This window comes from Egretta garzetta, unplaced genomic scaffold, assembly GCF_000687185.1.
Source record: "Egretta garzetta isolate BGI_Z169 unplaced genomic scaffold, ASM68718v1 scaffold506, whole genome shotgun sequence".
Classification (NCBI taxonomy): domain Eukaryota; kingdom Metazoa; phylum Chordata; class Aves; order Pelecaniformes; family Ardeidae; genus Egretta; species Egretta garzetta.
Genome location: NW_009260065.1, coordinates 47,081 through 64,788, shown reverse-complemented (window position 1 = coordinate 64,788; position 17,708 = coordinate 47,081). Strand labels below are relative to the sequence as shown.

The 17,708-nt window shown below is 48.5% G+C and overlaps 1 protein-coding gene across 1 annotated transcript in view; it reads right to left on the bottom strand.

Moving 5' to 3' along the window:
* Positions 1 to 17,708, bottom strand: part of ZNF638 (zinc finger protein 638) — a 46,533-nt gene that overhangs the window by 3,659 nt on the left and 25,166 nt on the right. Inside the window, exons 17-22 of the mRNA XM_035896593.1 lie at positions 17,146 to 17,286; positions 16,080 to 16,205; positions 11,595 to 11,644; positions 5,656 to 7,072; positions 4,958 to 5,023; positions 1,439 to 2,435 (exon numbers count right to left, since the gene is read on the bottom strand). Of these exons, the coding sequence (XP_035752486.1) occupies positions 1,439 to 2,435; positions 4,958 to 5,023; positions 5,656 to 7,072; positions 11,595 to 11,644; positions 16,080 to 16,205; positions 17,146 to 17,286 (2,797 nt within the window). The remainder of the gene's footprint in view (positions 1 to 1,438; positions 2,436 to 4,957; positions 5,024 to 5,655; positions 7,073 to 11,594; positions 11,645 to 16,079; positions 16,206 to 17,145; positions 17,287 to 17,708) is intronic.

Genomic DNA, 17,708 nt, shown 5'->3' with positions numbered 1-17,708 from the left:
TGAACAAGGTGAACGTGGTAAATCCTTTCCCTTAACAACAAAGCCCAGGGAGGTGCCAAAGGCAGGCAACAGCCAGCGTCACCGCTGCGTCCCCTGGCTGTTCCAGCAGATCCCCGTCCCTCTCCCACCCTCAACGCCTGAGGTTTCAGACTTGCCCCGGGGCTCTTCACCAGCCGCGCTGAGCTGCTGGCCCGAGGCAACCACGAAGCCGTTTCCTATTTTGCTGCTGGAATCAGACTTTAAGACCGAGATGTTGAGGCTCGAGTAATGGGGTTTTACTTCCTCCAACCCCTCCTGCCCAGCGTTCTCGTTCCCCTTCTCAAACTCGGGAGGAACCTCGCCTGAGCCCACCTCTTTTGCCTGAGGTTTTTACTATACAGAGAGGAACCAAAATCACTTATTTACTGGGTGTCAAACACACTTATTGTCATTTGCCACTACCAGTCAGATCAGAAATCAACTCAAGGGCTTGGATATTTGAAGAGGTCTTTTTACGGCTGACTTGCTAAGAGAACAGAGAAAATACTTTGCATTTTCAGTAAATGCTTTCGTTAAATCAGGGGGAAGCTCTAGAACATTAACGAGATTACAACAATACACATTTAAATATTTTTGGGTGTGTAGAGCCAGCTCGCCCCTTCCCTAACGTTTATAGAAAGTGAAGTTTAAAACACTCTGGGTTTAAGCTGCTTCTGCGGCGCCTCCGTGCCCGCACCGCTGCGGCCGCCCCTGCGGCGCCAAGAGCTGAGAAGGGCGAAAGGCTTTCCCAAGGCATTGCAATGAGAGGTGCTGTGTCAGTGCCCAGCACCGTCAGCAGAGACGGACGGGGAGCTCGGGAGCAGCGGGCTGCATGGCGCGGAGCCTTCGCCCACGCTCTGCGTGTGGCTGGCACAGAGCTCGCCCTGCCTGGCTCCGTGTTAGGGCTTCCTTAACCCTTTGCTAATTCCACCCTGCAGATGCTCCTCTACGTTTTTTCCCCTCTAGGTCCAGCTCGGGAGCTGTTACACCTCTGTGCCTGTGCGGCCATGTCATTTGACTCGCCCCAGCCAAGCCTGGCCCTGTACCTGCAGACTATAAATAACCCGTGCTTGGTAGTTTACCGGGCCTTGCAGTAACAGCGAGAGAAGCAGCTCTCTTCCCCAATTTCAGCCATCACAAACACCAAACGAACACTGGAATCGATACGCAGTTCCATTTCACATCCGAAGTCAGACGTCTTGCAAAATGGCGTAACCAAATACCCTACCCTCAGGCTGCTGTTCACGCTCAGCCTCCGTTTCTCTCCCCAGCCCCTCCTTCCTTAATTTTGTCAAAGATTTGGGGGTTTTCAGTTTCCTCTACAGTTTCCTCCTTGCTATAAGGATCTGTCTGAGCATGGCGCTGATTACAAGCATCTGATTTTCTACTTCCCCTCTAGAAACCACGAGAGGTTCCTTACCTTTTGACTTTGAGATTGCAATGATTTCTTCTTCTGGACTCATTTCTTCTAGAATTTCCATTTCTTCTGGTCCTGCAACAGCAACAATATCCTCCTCTTCTGGTCCTGCAATAGCAGCAATTTCTTCTTCTTCTGGTCCTGCAACAGCAATAATATCTTCGTCGTCTTCATCCTCGTTCAGATTTTTCCCGGGGAAAATATTTTCTTCTTCCTCATCCTCCTCTCCAACTTCATCTACTGTAACAAAGTTCAGTTCCTCTTTCAGACGATCAAAATCAGCCAGAAAATCATCTTCATCTTCGTTAACTTCATCCAAAGTCACCAGAGGGTTATCTTCGTTGTCCTCTTGTATTTCATCTACTGTCACTAAAGCGCTGGGATCGTCGGGCACCTGAGAGGCCGCGCCATCTCCCGTGTCCTCAGCGGTCCCTTTGTCATCCTCCTTCTGTTTCAGCACCTCCTCAATATTCAAGTCCGTAGGCTCGTTCAGAGGCAGCTCTTCTACTTCACCTATTTCATCTACAGTTACCAAGGGCTCGGCTTTCAAATCCTGCTCCTCAAAGACCGACCTCGGGATGTCTTTATGAGAACCGAGGTCCTCCTGCTCAGATATCTCATCCAAAGTAACAAGCGACTGGGGATCCTTTACGGCTTCTGACATGAGTTCTTCCTCTTCCATCACTTCATCCACTACCACCAGGCCCTGCGGGTCACTGAGCGCTTCGAAATTAGCAACCCCCATTAGCGGGGCAGTCGTGTCCTCCTCCTCACCGATTTCATCCAAAGTGACAAAAGAGAGCTCGCTTTCAGCAATGCGCGCTGCGGAGCTTTTCCCTTTCCTTCTCTTAGAACTCGGCTCAGAGGAGTTGGTTTTAGCACCGTCTTTTCTCTTTCCCCTCGGTGGATTTCGCCGCGTTTTAACGGGAGACTCAATTTCCTCTACCACCTCATCCACGGTAACAAATTCATCCAGGTTAAATGGAAACAGCTCTTCTTCCTAGAAGTGTAAAAATGCGAATACAAGAGTTTAACATTCACCCAGGGACACAAACACCTCCATCTGCAGGGTGCCTCATGGAAAATATCTACACACTGAACCTGCCTGAAGGGGGTGGGGAAAAAAAAAAAGCAACTTGACTTAAGGGTAGAAAATAATTTCCAGGCCTCTCATGTGGAAGAACTTTAATTATCAGCATTGGTGCTAAGTAAGCAGATTTAACTCAGGAACCCAAAGCATTTCTCAAAACCACGGAGGATGAATAGACAAAAATCTGTGTCTATTAAAAGAACTGGGCCCGTGCCCTGAACACTCAGGTATATTTTTGCACTGACTTGCAGGAAGAGTAGTGCAAATCTGAGTAGCTCCAGAGGATCCTTCAAAGATACTGCTACCTTGCGCCGGTACCTCATTCTCCTCCCTACACATACGCTGTTGGCCACTGCTACAGAACGGGAGGCTGCATTAGATGCTTCGACCCAGCAAAGCCGGGCCGTGTCCCGATGACTGCTCGCTGTTTGATCTTGCCTCCTCGGTTTCAATCTCCTAACCAACACCGCGGTTTCAGAGAGGTTCTCCAACAGCCCTACGCTCCAGCCCAGGAAAGGGCTCCCAGTACGGGAACCTCCCTTGGTCTCTCTATAACCAACATGTACAAGAAGATCCTTTGCCCCTTTCTGTTAGGGCCTGACAGGCGCTCCGGCAGACCAGCTGCTCCTCCGGGGCCAGCCACATTGCAGGAGGGGCCAGCGGGCAAGCTCCAGCTTTCTGGCAAAGGCCCTACTGTATTTTGATGTTTAAGATGGCAGAGCCTGGCCCTTAGATTCTCCTCAGCCAGTGGCATGCTCTTACTGGAGCGTGTTTGCATCTCGAACTCCTCCTACCCTGCAGTTTGACCACACCAGCTTCCACCAGGGCTCACGCAATTCATTCTAGGACCACTGGAAAGAATTCAGCAGCAATGTAACGCCCTACGTAGCAGAGAGCATCCGGAGGAGGATGTAGGTACACGTGCTGAATTTAATGAAAGGGTGAATTAACCCAAATTACTGCTAGGTTATATGAAAAGACAGCAGTCACGGGTTTGGAACAGAGGGTTGTATCTTGTTCACTGTCAAAAAGCTACGCATTTATAACCAGGACGGCAGGATAAAGTGGATAAGATGGGTACTTTAGTCAATCAATAAATTAATTTTAGACATTAAATTGCATCCAAATATCCATTGCACCCCAACGTGTGCAATCTTCAATGAACAATTGTGAATTTATTTTTTTTCCCAAAAATATTCCATCCTCCCATCAAATACTGGCCAGTATCTAACACAGAAAGAGTGAAACAACTTTAAGGCCAAGGCTAGAGGGCAAGACAGCAGCTAAGAAACACTAAAACCAGTCCTCCAGCAGAAAAAGTCACCTTCAACTCCAAGGCTACGTGCCTTTTCCTCCCTCTCTTTTTAAAAAAGCTAACAAATAGTAGGAACAGCGTCTGCTGCCACCCACGTCCTGATGCAGAAACTCGAGGAGCATTTAATTCAAGGTGGGCACAGTGAAGAAAAAGAAGGAAAATATCTGGTTACAGCTCAGCTGAAACCAAACGTTACGGGATTTTTTCTTCCCCGAAAAGGAGAACACAGATCTTGGTTCTTATCAGCTGCGTAATAAAGCCGTCAGAGCTAACTGACATTACAAAGCCTTTTTTCAAAGGGTGCAGAATTTCCTCTTGGGGAATTAACAAACGCATCTGGAACATCAGATGCAAAAGCATCCTCTACTACCATCAACTGCCCAAACACACTGCGCTGGTGATGCGAGACGTTCACATGGATTAAGGTTACTAAAAGGATTCAGACCTTCAACTCTGTCTCAGAAATCCCTTTTCCATAGGGAGCCACTGCTTACCTGGTAGAGCTTCGATTTGATGGGGTAACGCTACTTCTACGAACTGATCAATATGGGGGTTTATTACCTTCTTTCTGTTTTTCTTCCCTAAAGCCCAAGCTATCTAAGAGAAAGAGCAAGGGTATCGCTCTTCCCCTCCCTGCAAAAACACAGACCCTTTAGCAGCTGAGCCTATGGGCTCCTCAAACCAACGCTGCACCAAAAACGTACAGCTGGAAACATCTTTGCATGGAAGAGGTACCACGGATGGAGATGTTCTGACTGCCTCCTGTTGTACAAAATCAGCTCTAAAAAGAGCTAAAAAACTTCAGCCTTCCTTCTCACAGGTGTGGTGATGAATGAAGAACTCATGCAGGCAACTGGAGACCCAGTGAATTAATTCTCCCTCTCAAACAAATGACACCTGAGACCCAAAACCTCCTCCTCTTAACGCTCGCTTCGTGAACTAAGTTTCAAGTTTCTCTTCCAAATGACTTTGCAGCTTTATGCCCGCAGTCAGTAACAACTAGGAATACAGAAAATTCCCTAGGGAAGGACGCTGAAGATTCTTAGCGTGCACGCACACCCACACACGCACTGTCGAGACAATCTGACATTAAGTTCATTTACAGTTCCGTCCTTACCTCCTTCTGCTTTGCACTGCTGCTAGTGCCACTCTTGGAAATTTTAGTGTTGCCACCACCGGAAGCCTGCAAAGTTAGACAGAAGTTCAGGTGAAATCAGTTAAGCCAACTGACCTGCCCATGAGAGAAAAAAAAAATAATTTTAACAATCAGCTACTTCTTCCCTCAATGAACTTTTTTAAGTTGTCCAGATTGCTGCTTCTGATCACGTGTTTGGCAAACACAGAACTAAGCCAACCGTCAGTGGTGGAGTCCAGGCATACAGTCTCTAGCAACAAGCCACGGGGAATGCCTCGCTTAGTAGCCTCTCGTCAGTAACCAGTGTCTGCGCAGGACTTGACAAAGCAAATATCGGCTCACAAAAGGACAAAGCTTACGAATTCCCATTCAGAACTAATCCAAGAACATAAAGTTAGGACACTCAATAATAAGGCTCGCTTCAAAAAATGCCTTCCTGCCATTTTTTCCAAGTAGCATTTTCGAACCAGTTACGTACTTGCGTTGCACACGCTGCAGCTAAAAGCAACTGGTTGCCCGCCATCTCGCTATTCCAACTTGTCTGTGGGCCCAAAGCAGCTGGGTGATTTATGGAAAAGGGAAGGGGAACATAACCTCATTGTCCCATACTCAACATCTGAGAGAAGCATGAAGTTAGTTACTGATCAGGCACACTGAACCGGCCTTCCTGCCCTCCTCACCTTATTGCTGCTGTTGTCTTTCTTCATGCTGGATGATCTACTCTCTCCCTCTTGAGACTGTTTTGAACTAGCCCTAGATTCCACTCGGGAGTCCTTCTCTTGCTGAGATGAATTCCTCCCATTGCCTCCCTTTCCATCAACAACAGAACTTCTGCTCACTTTACATTTGCCGCTGCCATCTCCCAGGCTTGACTGGCTGCTCCCAGGCCGTGGATGACCCTCTTCTTTTGATGCGATTTTCTTCTCCACTGCTGCTTGGCCTCGGGTCTCAGGCTTCGAGGGAGCCTTCTGCTCCCCTCCTTTACACAGGGAAGGCTCATTTCTCCGTACTGGAACCCTTGACTTTGATATATCCAGAAGAGACACCACTGCCTTTAAAATCGTTTTGCCAACAGCAGCAGATTCCTTGGCAGACAGAGAGGAGTTCAGCGTAACTGCTTTGCGGCTTTCGTCAGCTTTTGCCGGTCCCATCCCTTTATTTTGATGGGCTTTGATGAAACTTCCTTCGTTGTTCCCACTGGCAGCATTTGCAGCGTTTTCCGTAGCAGCCCCAACCTTGGCCACAGGTTTTTCATGCTTCTTCTCTGTCTCTGCCCCAGCCTTGACCAAAAGCTTTTCAGCATTCTCCTCCACAGCTCTTCCAACTTTGAGCGCAGACTCTTCTGGTTTCACCTCTGTGTCTGCTCCAGCTACATCCAGTTTCTTCTCCACGGCCGCCCCAGTTTTAATTATGGGCTGCTTCTCTATTACCGGAGTTACAGGCATTTTGTGTTCAGTTTTCACAGCAACAGAAACAGTATTTTTTTCAGGAGCACCCAACTTGTTTGTTTGTGTGACAAGGGATGACACCACCTCCGCTGAAGCTGCATCGGAATCGGGGGGCACCGCTTCAGGGACGGCCCCTGTCGTACCCCCAGCTGCCGGCTTCGCAGCACAACCTGACGGCACATCTTCAGCCTTGCCCGCATCGGACAATTCTTCTGGAGGTTCAACAGCAGGAGCGGGCAACTCTTCGTGTTTAACCTCCTGCTCCGACGCAGATGCAACAGCAGATTCCAGCAACTCTGGTTCGGTATCGCCGCTGCCTGCCTCTTCTTTCTCCACGCTGGGAGGCGGCGGCAGCGTCTCTTCTGACTTTGCTTTGGATGGGTCGGTAGCAGCAGATTTGATAGATGCCACCGCAGCTTCGCCTCCAGCACCCGCCTTCTCCACCGACGTTTCTGCCGGTCTTGGAGCAGACTCCCTTACCGCTCTTTCAAGCTGGGACTCAGAGGGCTCTATCTGTCCTGCTGACATCTCGTCTTTGACATTAGAGATGGAAACGGGTCCCTTCTTTGCCACACTAGGCTCTACTGGAGGATTAGCAGCTGCTGTTTGCACCACTCCTGATCCCTCTGGATATTTTTTCAAGCCAGAGCTAAATGCATTTAAAAAAAACAGAAGAAATCAAACTATGTTGAGAATTCTACAGTTAGCAGAAACCTCTTGACGCCAATGGTGGGGGATTTCCTGATGCATTAGTGCTTAGCATTTGGAAATCTCGCCTATCAGTGTTAAAACGGTTAAAAATATTGAGGCAAATAGCTGATTAGTTTTATGCTTCTGTTTAATCCACCTCAGTACCGCAAGCCTCTTGCACTTCACATTACATTACATGGAGTCAGACCTCTCAAGGTAGCGCCCGCTACAGCAGCGCCCTGCGATCTCAGCGCTGGCACAGACTCCTAAAATTTAGATGCAAGGCAGACTGTGAAAGCACATGGACAGCGAAAAATAAACCTCCAGTCTCCCTGTATAGAGGAGTTACCGGAGTTTTGTTACGTTTGAAGGCGGCAGACTCCGCAGTCACCAACCCAGAGGGCTCTCCCAGCAGCCAGGAGGCTGAAGTTTGTTAATTTTTTTAAAATCTTTTTGGTTCAGGTTTGGGGGGAGGGAGGGGTTGCTTTGGTTTTAAAGGGCATTGACCTCGCACGATAGCGGGGAACACAGTACAGGCACAGAGGCTCCTTTTGGGCAGGCTCTGTTTTCACTGTGCAATCCCACTGTCAGCTCCCGGGATAACAAAGCCCAAGATGACAAAGCGGAGGATAGCGCTTTTCAGAGAACTGCAGTTACAGTAAGTGCCGTCGTTCTTCTCTGAAAGAAAGAATCCTCCGTAGATGATCTTGGGAGACACTGAAATTAGAGATGTCTGCGCCCCTTTTCCCACAAAGCTCGAGCATCCCAACAGCTCCTGCACCTCTAGATGGAAAGGTGCCGAAAGGCCAACGCTGACGACCTCGCCAAGTGTCAAAAGCAGCACAAAAAGCAGCAAACGCACGTAATTAATCAGTGGTTATGCACAACGGAGCAGCCTGCGCTGGGTTTTTCGGAACCCACGTGTGCAAACACTGGGTGCACGTTTGTATAAACCCTCATGGAAATAAAGAAGAGCAGAGGAGCTCTTTCGGTAAAACTCCCAGCGGGACGTCAGCAAGGGAATGGAAGGCTGGATCAAATGGAACCCAGGGCTGACGGGGATGTTAAGCCTTGAAGTGGCCAGATGTGAGGGTTAACGAGACGAAGACACAACGCATGGAGCCAACAGAGAGATGAAAACAGGCAAACTCCGTTAACAACCGTGCTGGGCGAGCACAACAAAAACGCCCATCTTGGCGGTTTCCTCCGGACCCGAGGGCACTGTCTGCTGCTACAAAATGCGAGAGGAGAGAGAAGAAGGGATGCAAATTCTGCTGCAAAACCTATCACAACCCCAATTTAAAACCGGCGTAGAAGCAACGCGCCGTAAGGGCGCCTCTCCCCTCGCGAAGCGGCAGGACCGCAGCATTCTGCGACGGAGCGTGCGTGCTCCCCGCCGCGCCCCTCAAAATGCCGGGCACCTCCTTCGGAGCCCGAGTGGCTCGACCCACGGTCACTGAAGCCTCACGGAAGAAAAGCAAGCTGGCTCATCCCAACCTCGCGCCCACCTCTATCAGGCTGCTTAGGCCCGTGATCAGTTTAAACTCGTTACTTGCAAATGGTTTGGGGCAAGCGTGCCCGACGAGCGCCTGAGCACTCAGGGCTCATCTGCTTTGTATGCCACAGGACCGGTTTACTCAGTCACAACACTGAAGAGATTTTGTCATCGACTAAACATTGTTTGCGTTCCAAAAGCAAGAACTATTTCAGTTAATTTTCTCTTCTGTTTGAGCATCCTACAGACCACTGAGATCTGCATCTCACGTGTCCGTGTAGCAAAACGTTACCTGGGTAAGTCGGAGCACAAAGCCCAGCAGCGCAGCTCTGAAAGCCCAGGTTGGTCCCTGATGCGTGGAAAGCTTAATTAAAGACAAGCTCTAACGCCTTGCTTGTACTCCACAGCCTCTGTTCATATATTTTTTGCAGGGAATGGAAAAACTTCAGTGAGCAGTGGAACCAGACACTGACTACAAAGCTTACAGCGAGCAGCACACGTCTATTACCCTCTACACAACTCAAATGAGAGATTGGGCTCTGAATCCTCAGGACTTTAAGTCTCCTTTCATCCCAACACCCACTCTGTGCCTTCCATGAAGCCCTGATGGTCTCCAAAATGCATTGATGGATTCAAACCGGACCATGATGCAGGGGAAGGAGAGCCCTACAGAGGCTGTGATGGGCAGAGATAAAGATGAGCGAGGCTGATGAAGCATGGAGGTGCCTGCAGTAACACTTGAAATACCTGTTCGGCACAGGGAAAGAAAGAGTGCATAGACCTGCAAGACAGATTTCCTGCCCAGGGGTTAGCGTAAAGGGTGAAACCAGCAATACCTGGCGCTGGAGTGTGCAGGGCACGTCCCTGCATTAGCTGCCATCGCAGCGAGTTAGCGAGGGCCAGGCTCGAGCGGTCAGCCCCAGGAACGCCAGCGCAGAGGCTGCGTCGCGGCGAGGGAGAACCTGCTTCCTGCAGCTCAGGACTGAAAGGAGCCCTAGAGCACTCCTTGATTCTTAACCTGGCCAAGGAAAGTTTCAGCTATTTTAGCTGACAAAACCAAATGCCAACACAATGCATCGGCACCCTTCAAGGGGCATTCACGTAAGCACGCCGGGCACTGCAGCCGCAGGGTTAGGTGAGCTACCCACGGGGCTGGGCAGCAACTGAGCCTCCCGAACTGGTCCAGAGTATTTTCAAGATCACCTCCTCATCCCGGGCAAGCGAGAGGGCAGCCCCTTCGGCTCCCCAGGTTCTGCTACTCCTTCCCTCCCCAGTAACACCTGACAAGGGCTTCCCATATATAAGAGTATTTAAGACGTTTTCCTGCTTCTTATGAAATGTAACTCAAAAGGATAACTGATCAGGTCACAAAAAGCTTACAGGGAGAGAAAAGCAGCCTCGGACAAGGAGAAGGTGCACTGCGTTGTTTGCAGGGAAAGATGTTGGTTCTCCCATCTGCTTGCCAGCCACGGCAGGATGCTGGGCAGCTGGGATTCACGTAAGAGTCGCTCGTTTGGATTAATTACTGCTGCTAGCTAAAGCCCGCCAGCCTGGAACCAAAGAGGTTACCTGCACGGCTGCCTAGGTGTGAGCCAGAGCCAGCTGAGAAACAAAAACGCTTCCCAAATTGCCTAGGGCCTGAGCAGAAGCTTCGTTAAATTGGGAGTGCCTAACTTCACTTCTGAAAGAAACAGGGTTTGGAAATAAGTAACAGTCCGTGACAGTATAATGGCATTGCTGGAAATTGAAGTGTAGGACCATTATTACACAGGTTTGGGGGTTTTTTTTAATGATAAAAACTTATCCAGAAATATGGATTTGAGTCACAGAAGGTGTTTTAGGTCGAGCCACGGCAGGATGCTGGGCAGCTGGGATTCACGTAAGAGTCGCTCGTTTGGATTAATTACTGCTGCTAGCTAAAGCCCGCCAGCCTGGAACCAAAGAGGTTACCTGCACGGCTGCCTAGGTGTGAGCCAGAGCCAGCTGAGAAACAAAAACGCTTCCCAAATTGCCTAGGGCCTGAGCAGAAGCTTCGTTAAATTGGGAGTGCCTAACTTCACTTCTGAAAGAAACAGGGTTTGGAAATAAGTAACAGTCCGTGACAGTATAATGACATTGCTGGAAATTGAAGTGTAGGACCATTATTACACAGGTTTGGGGTTTTTTTTAATGATAAAAACTTATCCAGAAATACGGATTTGAGTCACAGAAGGTGTTTTAGGTCGTATTTGTTAACAAGAGCTCTTATAATGATCTCTCCGTTTATAAAAAACACAGAATCAAGACTCTAAAACCAACAAGTAGTTACTCCACAATTAGCAATTTCACTACAAGCAATGTCGGTGAAACAATGTGAAATGGAACATACCAAAGCCCACCATTCCCCATTCCTAGGCTCTGATGTAAATAGAGCACCAAAACGTTTTTTTGAAATCAATGCAGGGCCCTGTATCGCAGTACAAAGTTAGCGTTAATAAGTTAAACAAGGAAGGTTCGGTTTATTCTTAGCATTTGGAAACAGAAACGATAGAGCCAGGTGCTCTGACAGAGGAAAGCGCTGTAGGATGAAATAAAGCAACCGCTTCGTGGTTAAATACAACAAAAAGTTGTCTTACCAACATGTATTTCCAAACATACTTTCCAGGACCTGTGGCAAAATCCTGGCCGTAATTAGTAAAACAATAACAACTCAACGAACTACACAGAACACAGGATTTCACCCCGTTTGCCCATGTTCTTTGAAAGCCCCGGATCCCAAAGACATGGCACACATGACCGCTCCACAGCGTGCACCGCACGTCCTGCACGCGCAGAAGACACAGAAGCTTGGAAGAAGTAGCAGCGGGTGATAGCTGATGGGTCTCGCAGCGGCCCTTTCCACCAGGCTCGGCTAGCGAGAGGGCTCAGCAACCCGCCCCGTCCTGGATACGCACGCCATAAATCAATAGGCACTTTAAACCCACCCGTAAATCCCTGAGAGGCATACCTTCCTTTGCTCGCTTCCTCCTTCTTCGCTTCTTTTTTCACAACTTCAGCCTGAAAGGCAAAACCGGGGGTTCAGTCTCTACGACTTTCAGAAGGATCAGCACAGAATTTGCATAACCCAGCTCATGAATACCACCACGAACCCAAATTTAGGCACGCGCCACCTGCAAGATGAAAAGGCGGTAAGTTGTGCTAAAGCTGTTCCCCACAGAACACCTATTTCCTACGACGGCGAACAGAAGCGCAGGGCAGCGTACGAGATGTCGCCCGGTCTGCGGGACAGGACACGCGGCGCGCCACCACGGTTTTGTTCGTCTCGTCTTTGAGCTGTCAGGGTTTAGAGCAGAATTAGCTTGAAGGCTGTGATACATGGGGAGAGAGGGATGGTAAGCGCATCTTTTCCCAGACAGCAGCTTCCTTCCTGTGTCGGCGAGGACGCTCAAGGGCGGCAGAGCTCAGGGCGAAGGCAGTTCGCCTGACGGGTATCGCACAGAAAACAGGGGCACACCTTTTCTACAGACAAATTATCTTCCGAGTCAAAACCCAAGGCCAGTTTCCACTCCTGAAAACCTGCGAATGTGGCATTCCTTTCCCGCAGGGTGACCGCGCCTTTCTGCTTGCTGTTGTGTCGAACAGACCTGTGGAATAAATGTGAAAGGCAATACTGCCTTCGGAAAGGAAGGCAACCACAAGCCACGCAAGCTCCGCCGCTATCGCAGTCAGCAGCACGCGTCCAAGCAGCCAAAAAACCCTTTAAAACCTCAGTGCTGAAATCTCTCGCTCTTTTCTGAAGGCATTCTACAAACTAACGTGAGGACTATCACTATTAGGAAGAGCTTTTACTTATGCACGTAATTCCAAAGCTTTCGGATTTCCCTTTCTAAAAGCATTTATTCCAGAGATCAGCGCCAAAAGTAATCTGATGTTCTAATGAATTAAAAACGATTTTGTTTTCCCTTCAGACTAGCTTCTGAATGAAAGGCTTCTAGAGAAAAGAGCATCCAGTAAATGGAGCTACAAGCTGGACGTCCCTACGGCACCAGGGGTATAATCCAGATGCGGGCACCGCAACCAGGCAGATGGACAACAGATGGAAAAACTCCACTTTCCCTCACAGCAGTGTGAGCAGGCCTTTTTCTCCCCCCCTCAGGTCCACTCCTAACCTCTCTTTTTATCTGTATCTCCAAAGCACAGGTTTGTTTTAACATTTGTGCGAGAGCTGGCACAGTCGCAGTGACGAAGACCGGAATGACGCCAGTTGTGGCCGTGCTCTGGCTCTGCGCTCCCGTTGCACATCCTCCTGCGCCGTCCCAGGAGTTTCCCCCCTATTTGTGTTATTTCAGCAGTATTAAACTCAGACATTACCAGCAAAATTCGAGAAACAAAACTGTAACACGCTCAAGGGAGCGCTGACATTGCTGCTGTTTCTACACCACCAGCACCAGCTCTGCCATCTGGCTGGCCAACCTCCCTACGTCAGACAAGCGCTCTGGATCACCCCGAGCGTGCAGCTGGAAAGAAATACCATTTTGAAAACCAAGCGTGAATGCCACTCTTTGTTGGCACGGAACTCCCCTCTGATGAGACGTTCATGGCGACTGTCGCTACACAAGATATAGGCAACGGCTAGAGAAAGCAGAGGTGGATCACAAAGTGTTCCCCAATGCATCCCCGACAGACTTTCCCTAGCACGAGCGCCTCCGTGAATGAGATTTTGCTTATTTTTCAGTGCGAAGGGACCTCACTACTTACATTCTCCAGACCTGAGGAACAGCTCATGAGCCTGAAGATTTGGTTATTTTCTTCAGCTACACAGGTACTCCAACAAAAGATGTTACTCTTAAATGCATCTGACATCATCAAACGCAATTGTAATTTATGTTGGTATAACTGATGTTCACTAGGTGAACTGAAATACAAAGTGGCTCAGGAGATGAGCACATTTCAAAGGGTCACGCTTGCAAGAAAGGTAAAAAACTGATTTTACACAGGCTAGGCTCTGCACGTGCACAGCAAGTGCGCATTTACTTGGAAAGGAGCACGACAAATCCACTCGAAAAACACGGGGGCCCAAATCGCACCTGGGTGTGCATCTGCGTATGTCCTAAACCGTGGCAGCTGCAACTGGACAGGTCCTGCAGGAGAGCCCCACCAGAAATGTGCACCTAAGATCCCTACTGACACAGGATGGCGTAAAACAGACAGAGAGTCTGGTTGGAGGCCAGTAGTGAGTGGAATTCCCCAGGGCTCGGTACTTGGTCCAGTCTTGTTCAACTTACTCATCACTGACCTGGCCAAGGGGACAGAGTGCACCATCAGCAAATTCAACGACAACACAAAACTGGGAGGAGTGGCTGATACGCCAGGAGGCTGTGCTGCCATTCAGCGGGACCTGGCCAGGCTGGAGAGTTGGGCGGAGAGGAACCTAATGAAGTTCAACACGGGCAAGTGTTGGGTGCTGCCCCTGGGGAGGTGGAACCCCATGCACCAGTACAGGCTGGGAAGCAGCTCTGCCCAGAGGGACCTGGGAGTCCTGGCGGATGACAAGGTGGCCATGAGCCAGCAGGGTGCCCTGGTGCCCAAGAAGGCCAATGGCACCCTGGGGTGCATCAAGAGGAACATGGCCAGCAGGGTGAGGGAGGTTCTCCTCCCCCTCTGCTCTGCCCTGGGGAGACCCCACCTGGAGCTCTGTGTCAAGTTCTGGGCTCCCCAGTTCAAGAAGGATGAGGAACTCCTGGAGAGAGTCCAGAGGAGGGCAACTAGGATGATGACTGGGGCATCTCCCCTACAAGGAAAGGCTGAGGGAGCTGGGCTTGTTCAGCCTGGAGAAGAGAAGGCTGAGAGGGGATCTCATCACCACGTACAAATACCTCAAGGGTGGAAGTCAAGAGGGGCAGGGGGGTGGCACTGGGTGAGCTCCGGAGGGCCCTGCCAACCCCTGCCATGCTGGGATTCTGTGAAAACCCATAAATCCTAAGCACTGCACAGCTACCCGACAGACCTGGTACATTAGGATGCTTTTCAATAAAGCAGAAGAAAGTGACAATAATAGAGAACAAACTATGGTACCACACAACCTCATCTTTTTAAAAAAAAAAAAAATATTGACATTCATTGTGATGCTCAGTGCAAATAGCACCAACAGCTTGGCCAGCAGGGTAAGCAGAAGGTACACGTCTGGATGACTTTTTCCCCTCCCTGTTGAAGTCATGGCCTGATGCCCTGGTTATCTTCAGGCACCTGAAGATAAACTTGCCTCTGTGATGAATAAAAGTGAAGGGGGGGAAAAAAAAAAAATAAATCTAAGCTGCCCTGCCCCTGCAGGCACATCCTCTTGTTTGAACGGCATCCCAAAGTCGTGCCACTGAAAAGGAACAGCAACACAGGGAATGAGAGCTCCAGGAATGGAATTCACACGGATAATCACTGTAAAAAAAGAGTCCACAAAAAACACAATAAAGCACAAAAGCCCTGTACACAGTTTGGTCTCAATCGCGACTGTGCACAGTTCGCGTTGAGCTGGTCCCTGTTCTCTCATTTATTTGTGAGCTTTGAAGAACAATCCTAGCTGGAATTCAGAGGAACAAAAGCCAAGCTATACCCCCCTACAATAAACATAGTTTGGAAGATGCGGCAAGAGATGTTGAGAGTCAAACACCGGACAAACATTAAAATTACTTTCTTGGGTCAGGACACAAGAAAGGAACTGAAAAACGAGAAGGCAAGGGCACGCAGAAGTAGGGAAATAAAAACCCCTCGTGTTCGAGTGCTGAGCCAACAGCGCTCTACCTCCGCGCTGTGAGAGGGACCTCTCCTGGATTTACATTCTGCCCGTTGGAAGCCAGAACACGGTTAGCACATGGCTAACGTGCACGTTCCCTGCGTAAAGCCCTCTATCTATCTGATGCAGTGTGCACTCGGCTCCTTCCTCTCTGCTGTTCTTTCTGCAAATCACGAGAAGTAACCCGGGAGCTGGTCAATGCTGCAAGCAATTGCAGTTTTAAGACAGAGGATGGAAGCAGCTGTGGGCACAGAGACCAACGCTGACAGAGCAACGGAGTCTGGAATCAAGAGGGCTAAAGCAGACGAATGGCTAAAAATGAATCCAACTAGACCAGGCAAAACACTCTAACAACTTCAATTCTCAGTCCTCAGTACTAAACAGTGGCTTTCCTGCTTTTTTCTCTTTGTCTTTCATTAAGAAATACTTTCATCAGTGGAGATGAGAGAGATTCTATGTACGTTCGTAAAATAGAGAATGATAGAGAAGACAGACAAACAGCAACGCATGCTTTCACACCTATGCCACATCCCGGAACGCAGGCGGGTTGATCCAGTTCCCGGCTGTTGCAGGGTTTTTTCACTCTCACCCACAACGACAGCAAATAGCATAGGAAATACTGACACTGTCACCATTCACTGCTCTCCAGGGAAAGGTGGTTCTGTCCCACAAGAACAGGGTGTTCTGGAAAAGAAGAAATCCTACCTCAGCGGACTCCCCGTTGGGTGACAACGTGCAGGTCAGCGTACGCTCACCCATGCTGTACGGGTATTGCTTCAGGAAGCTGTGCATCGACCTGGCTGACTTGGGACTGTCCAGCTGCAGAATCGCCTAGAAGGAAAAAAAAAAAAAGCACAGGCTTCAAATAAGCCTTACTCAACCCTTACTCCATCTTCCCTCTGTACTGCAGAACAAGTGAAGAAAGTAAGCTGGTGCAGCACGGGATATCAGTACTCCTGAAGGGCTTCGACATCTTCATTTTAAGTGAGCTGGAAGCACTGGTTTTTAGTAAATCCTACATTCCTGCATATGGAGAACGGTGGCCTCTTCTTTCTGAGAGGCTGAAAGAAGAAATCTCTCCTGCTTGGGATTATCTTCAGAAATAAATAAAGAACTACATCACAAGGGAGTGGAGCCTGGAGCTTCCCTACCCTCATGTGCCCAACCTTCCGGCTACAGAAAAAGCCATCTTCACCTGGCTTATTAGTAGCTGGATGCTTGAAACAGCTCCTAATAATGGGAGCACAACTGCATTTTAATCGTTAAAAATGTACATGTCTATGCAGTTCTAGGTCATAAACTAAAAATCCAATGTTAAGTGCAAACCCAGCAACATTCAAAATTATCAGAATTTCAGAAAACTGACAATCAAGTCACTACATTTTGGAGCGTCCCAAACTAAAAAGTAATTTCAACAATTCTGACATTTCCACCTCGTACTAAAATAATTTTTTTCCCCAGGTTTCCTACAAAACGAGAACTCATTTTCCCCCCCTTACACCTCTAACATCAAAGCTGACCGGTTTCTCCAGCCCCTTGGGAAGCTTTACCTTCAGCACTTGCCAAGCCAGAAGTTTGGCTGCTTGGTTCTTCTTCCTTTCCCACTGTCCCCAACAAATAAGACAAACTATTTTCTTGTTCAGGATGAGTGGGAAAGAGTTTTGAATCTCTCGATAGCAGAACGCTCTCAGCAATGGGAGTACAAATAACTTTTTATTTTATTTTCCCTAACATAGTACTTCGCACCATAGAAAAAGAAAAGAAAAATCACCTTGTTTTTATTCTTCAGTACGACGTAATGATCTACCTTCCCGAATCGAAGTCCCACGCAAACGACTTCAAGTTCTCTGTATCCATCGTCGGGCAAGTTCCCCAGATGCACAAACTGGTTATGTATAGTTTCCGTATTTACCTGAAGAAAAGTGATGACAAACCTTGCTTTAACTCTGTGACACGCTTTGTTAGCGGCCAGGTGAGAAAAGCCTGACAGAAAGCTTCTGGGTCATCGGATCTTACCGAAAAATAGCATTCGCCCACACCCACTGATCGCGTTTTCAGATTCACACCAGATTTGCCAGTTTTCTATGCAGTACCTCAAAAGAACCAACTATCCTTCCCATGAATAACAAACTTAAAAGGATCGAGTCGAGTGGTTTATTTTAAAATTTTTTTAAACTATTTTAAATTTTTTTTAACTAGTGGAAGTCTCTAAGAACACTGCAAAATATACCTGAAGTTTAAATAGAATTTGGTATTTTGAAAAGCAGACACTACCTAGTCAGATTATAGAATCATGGAATCAGGGAATGGTTTGAGTTGGAAAATCCCTTTCAG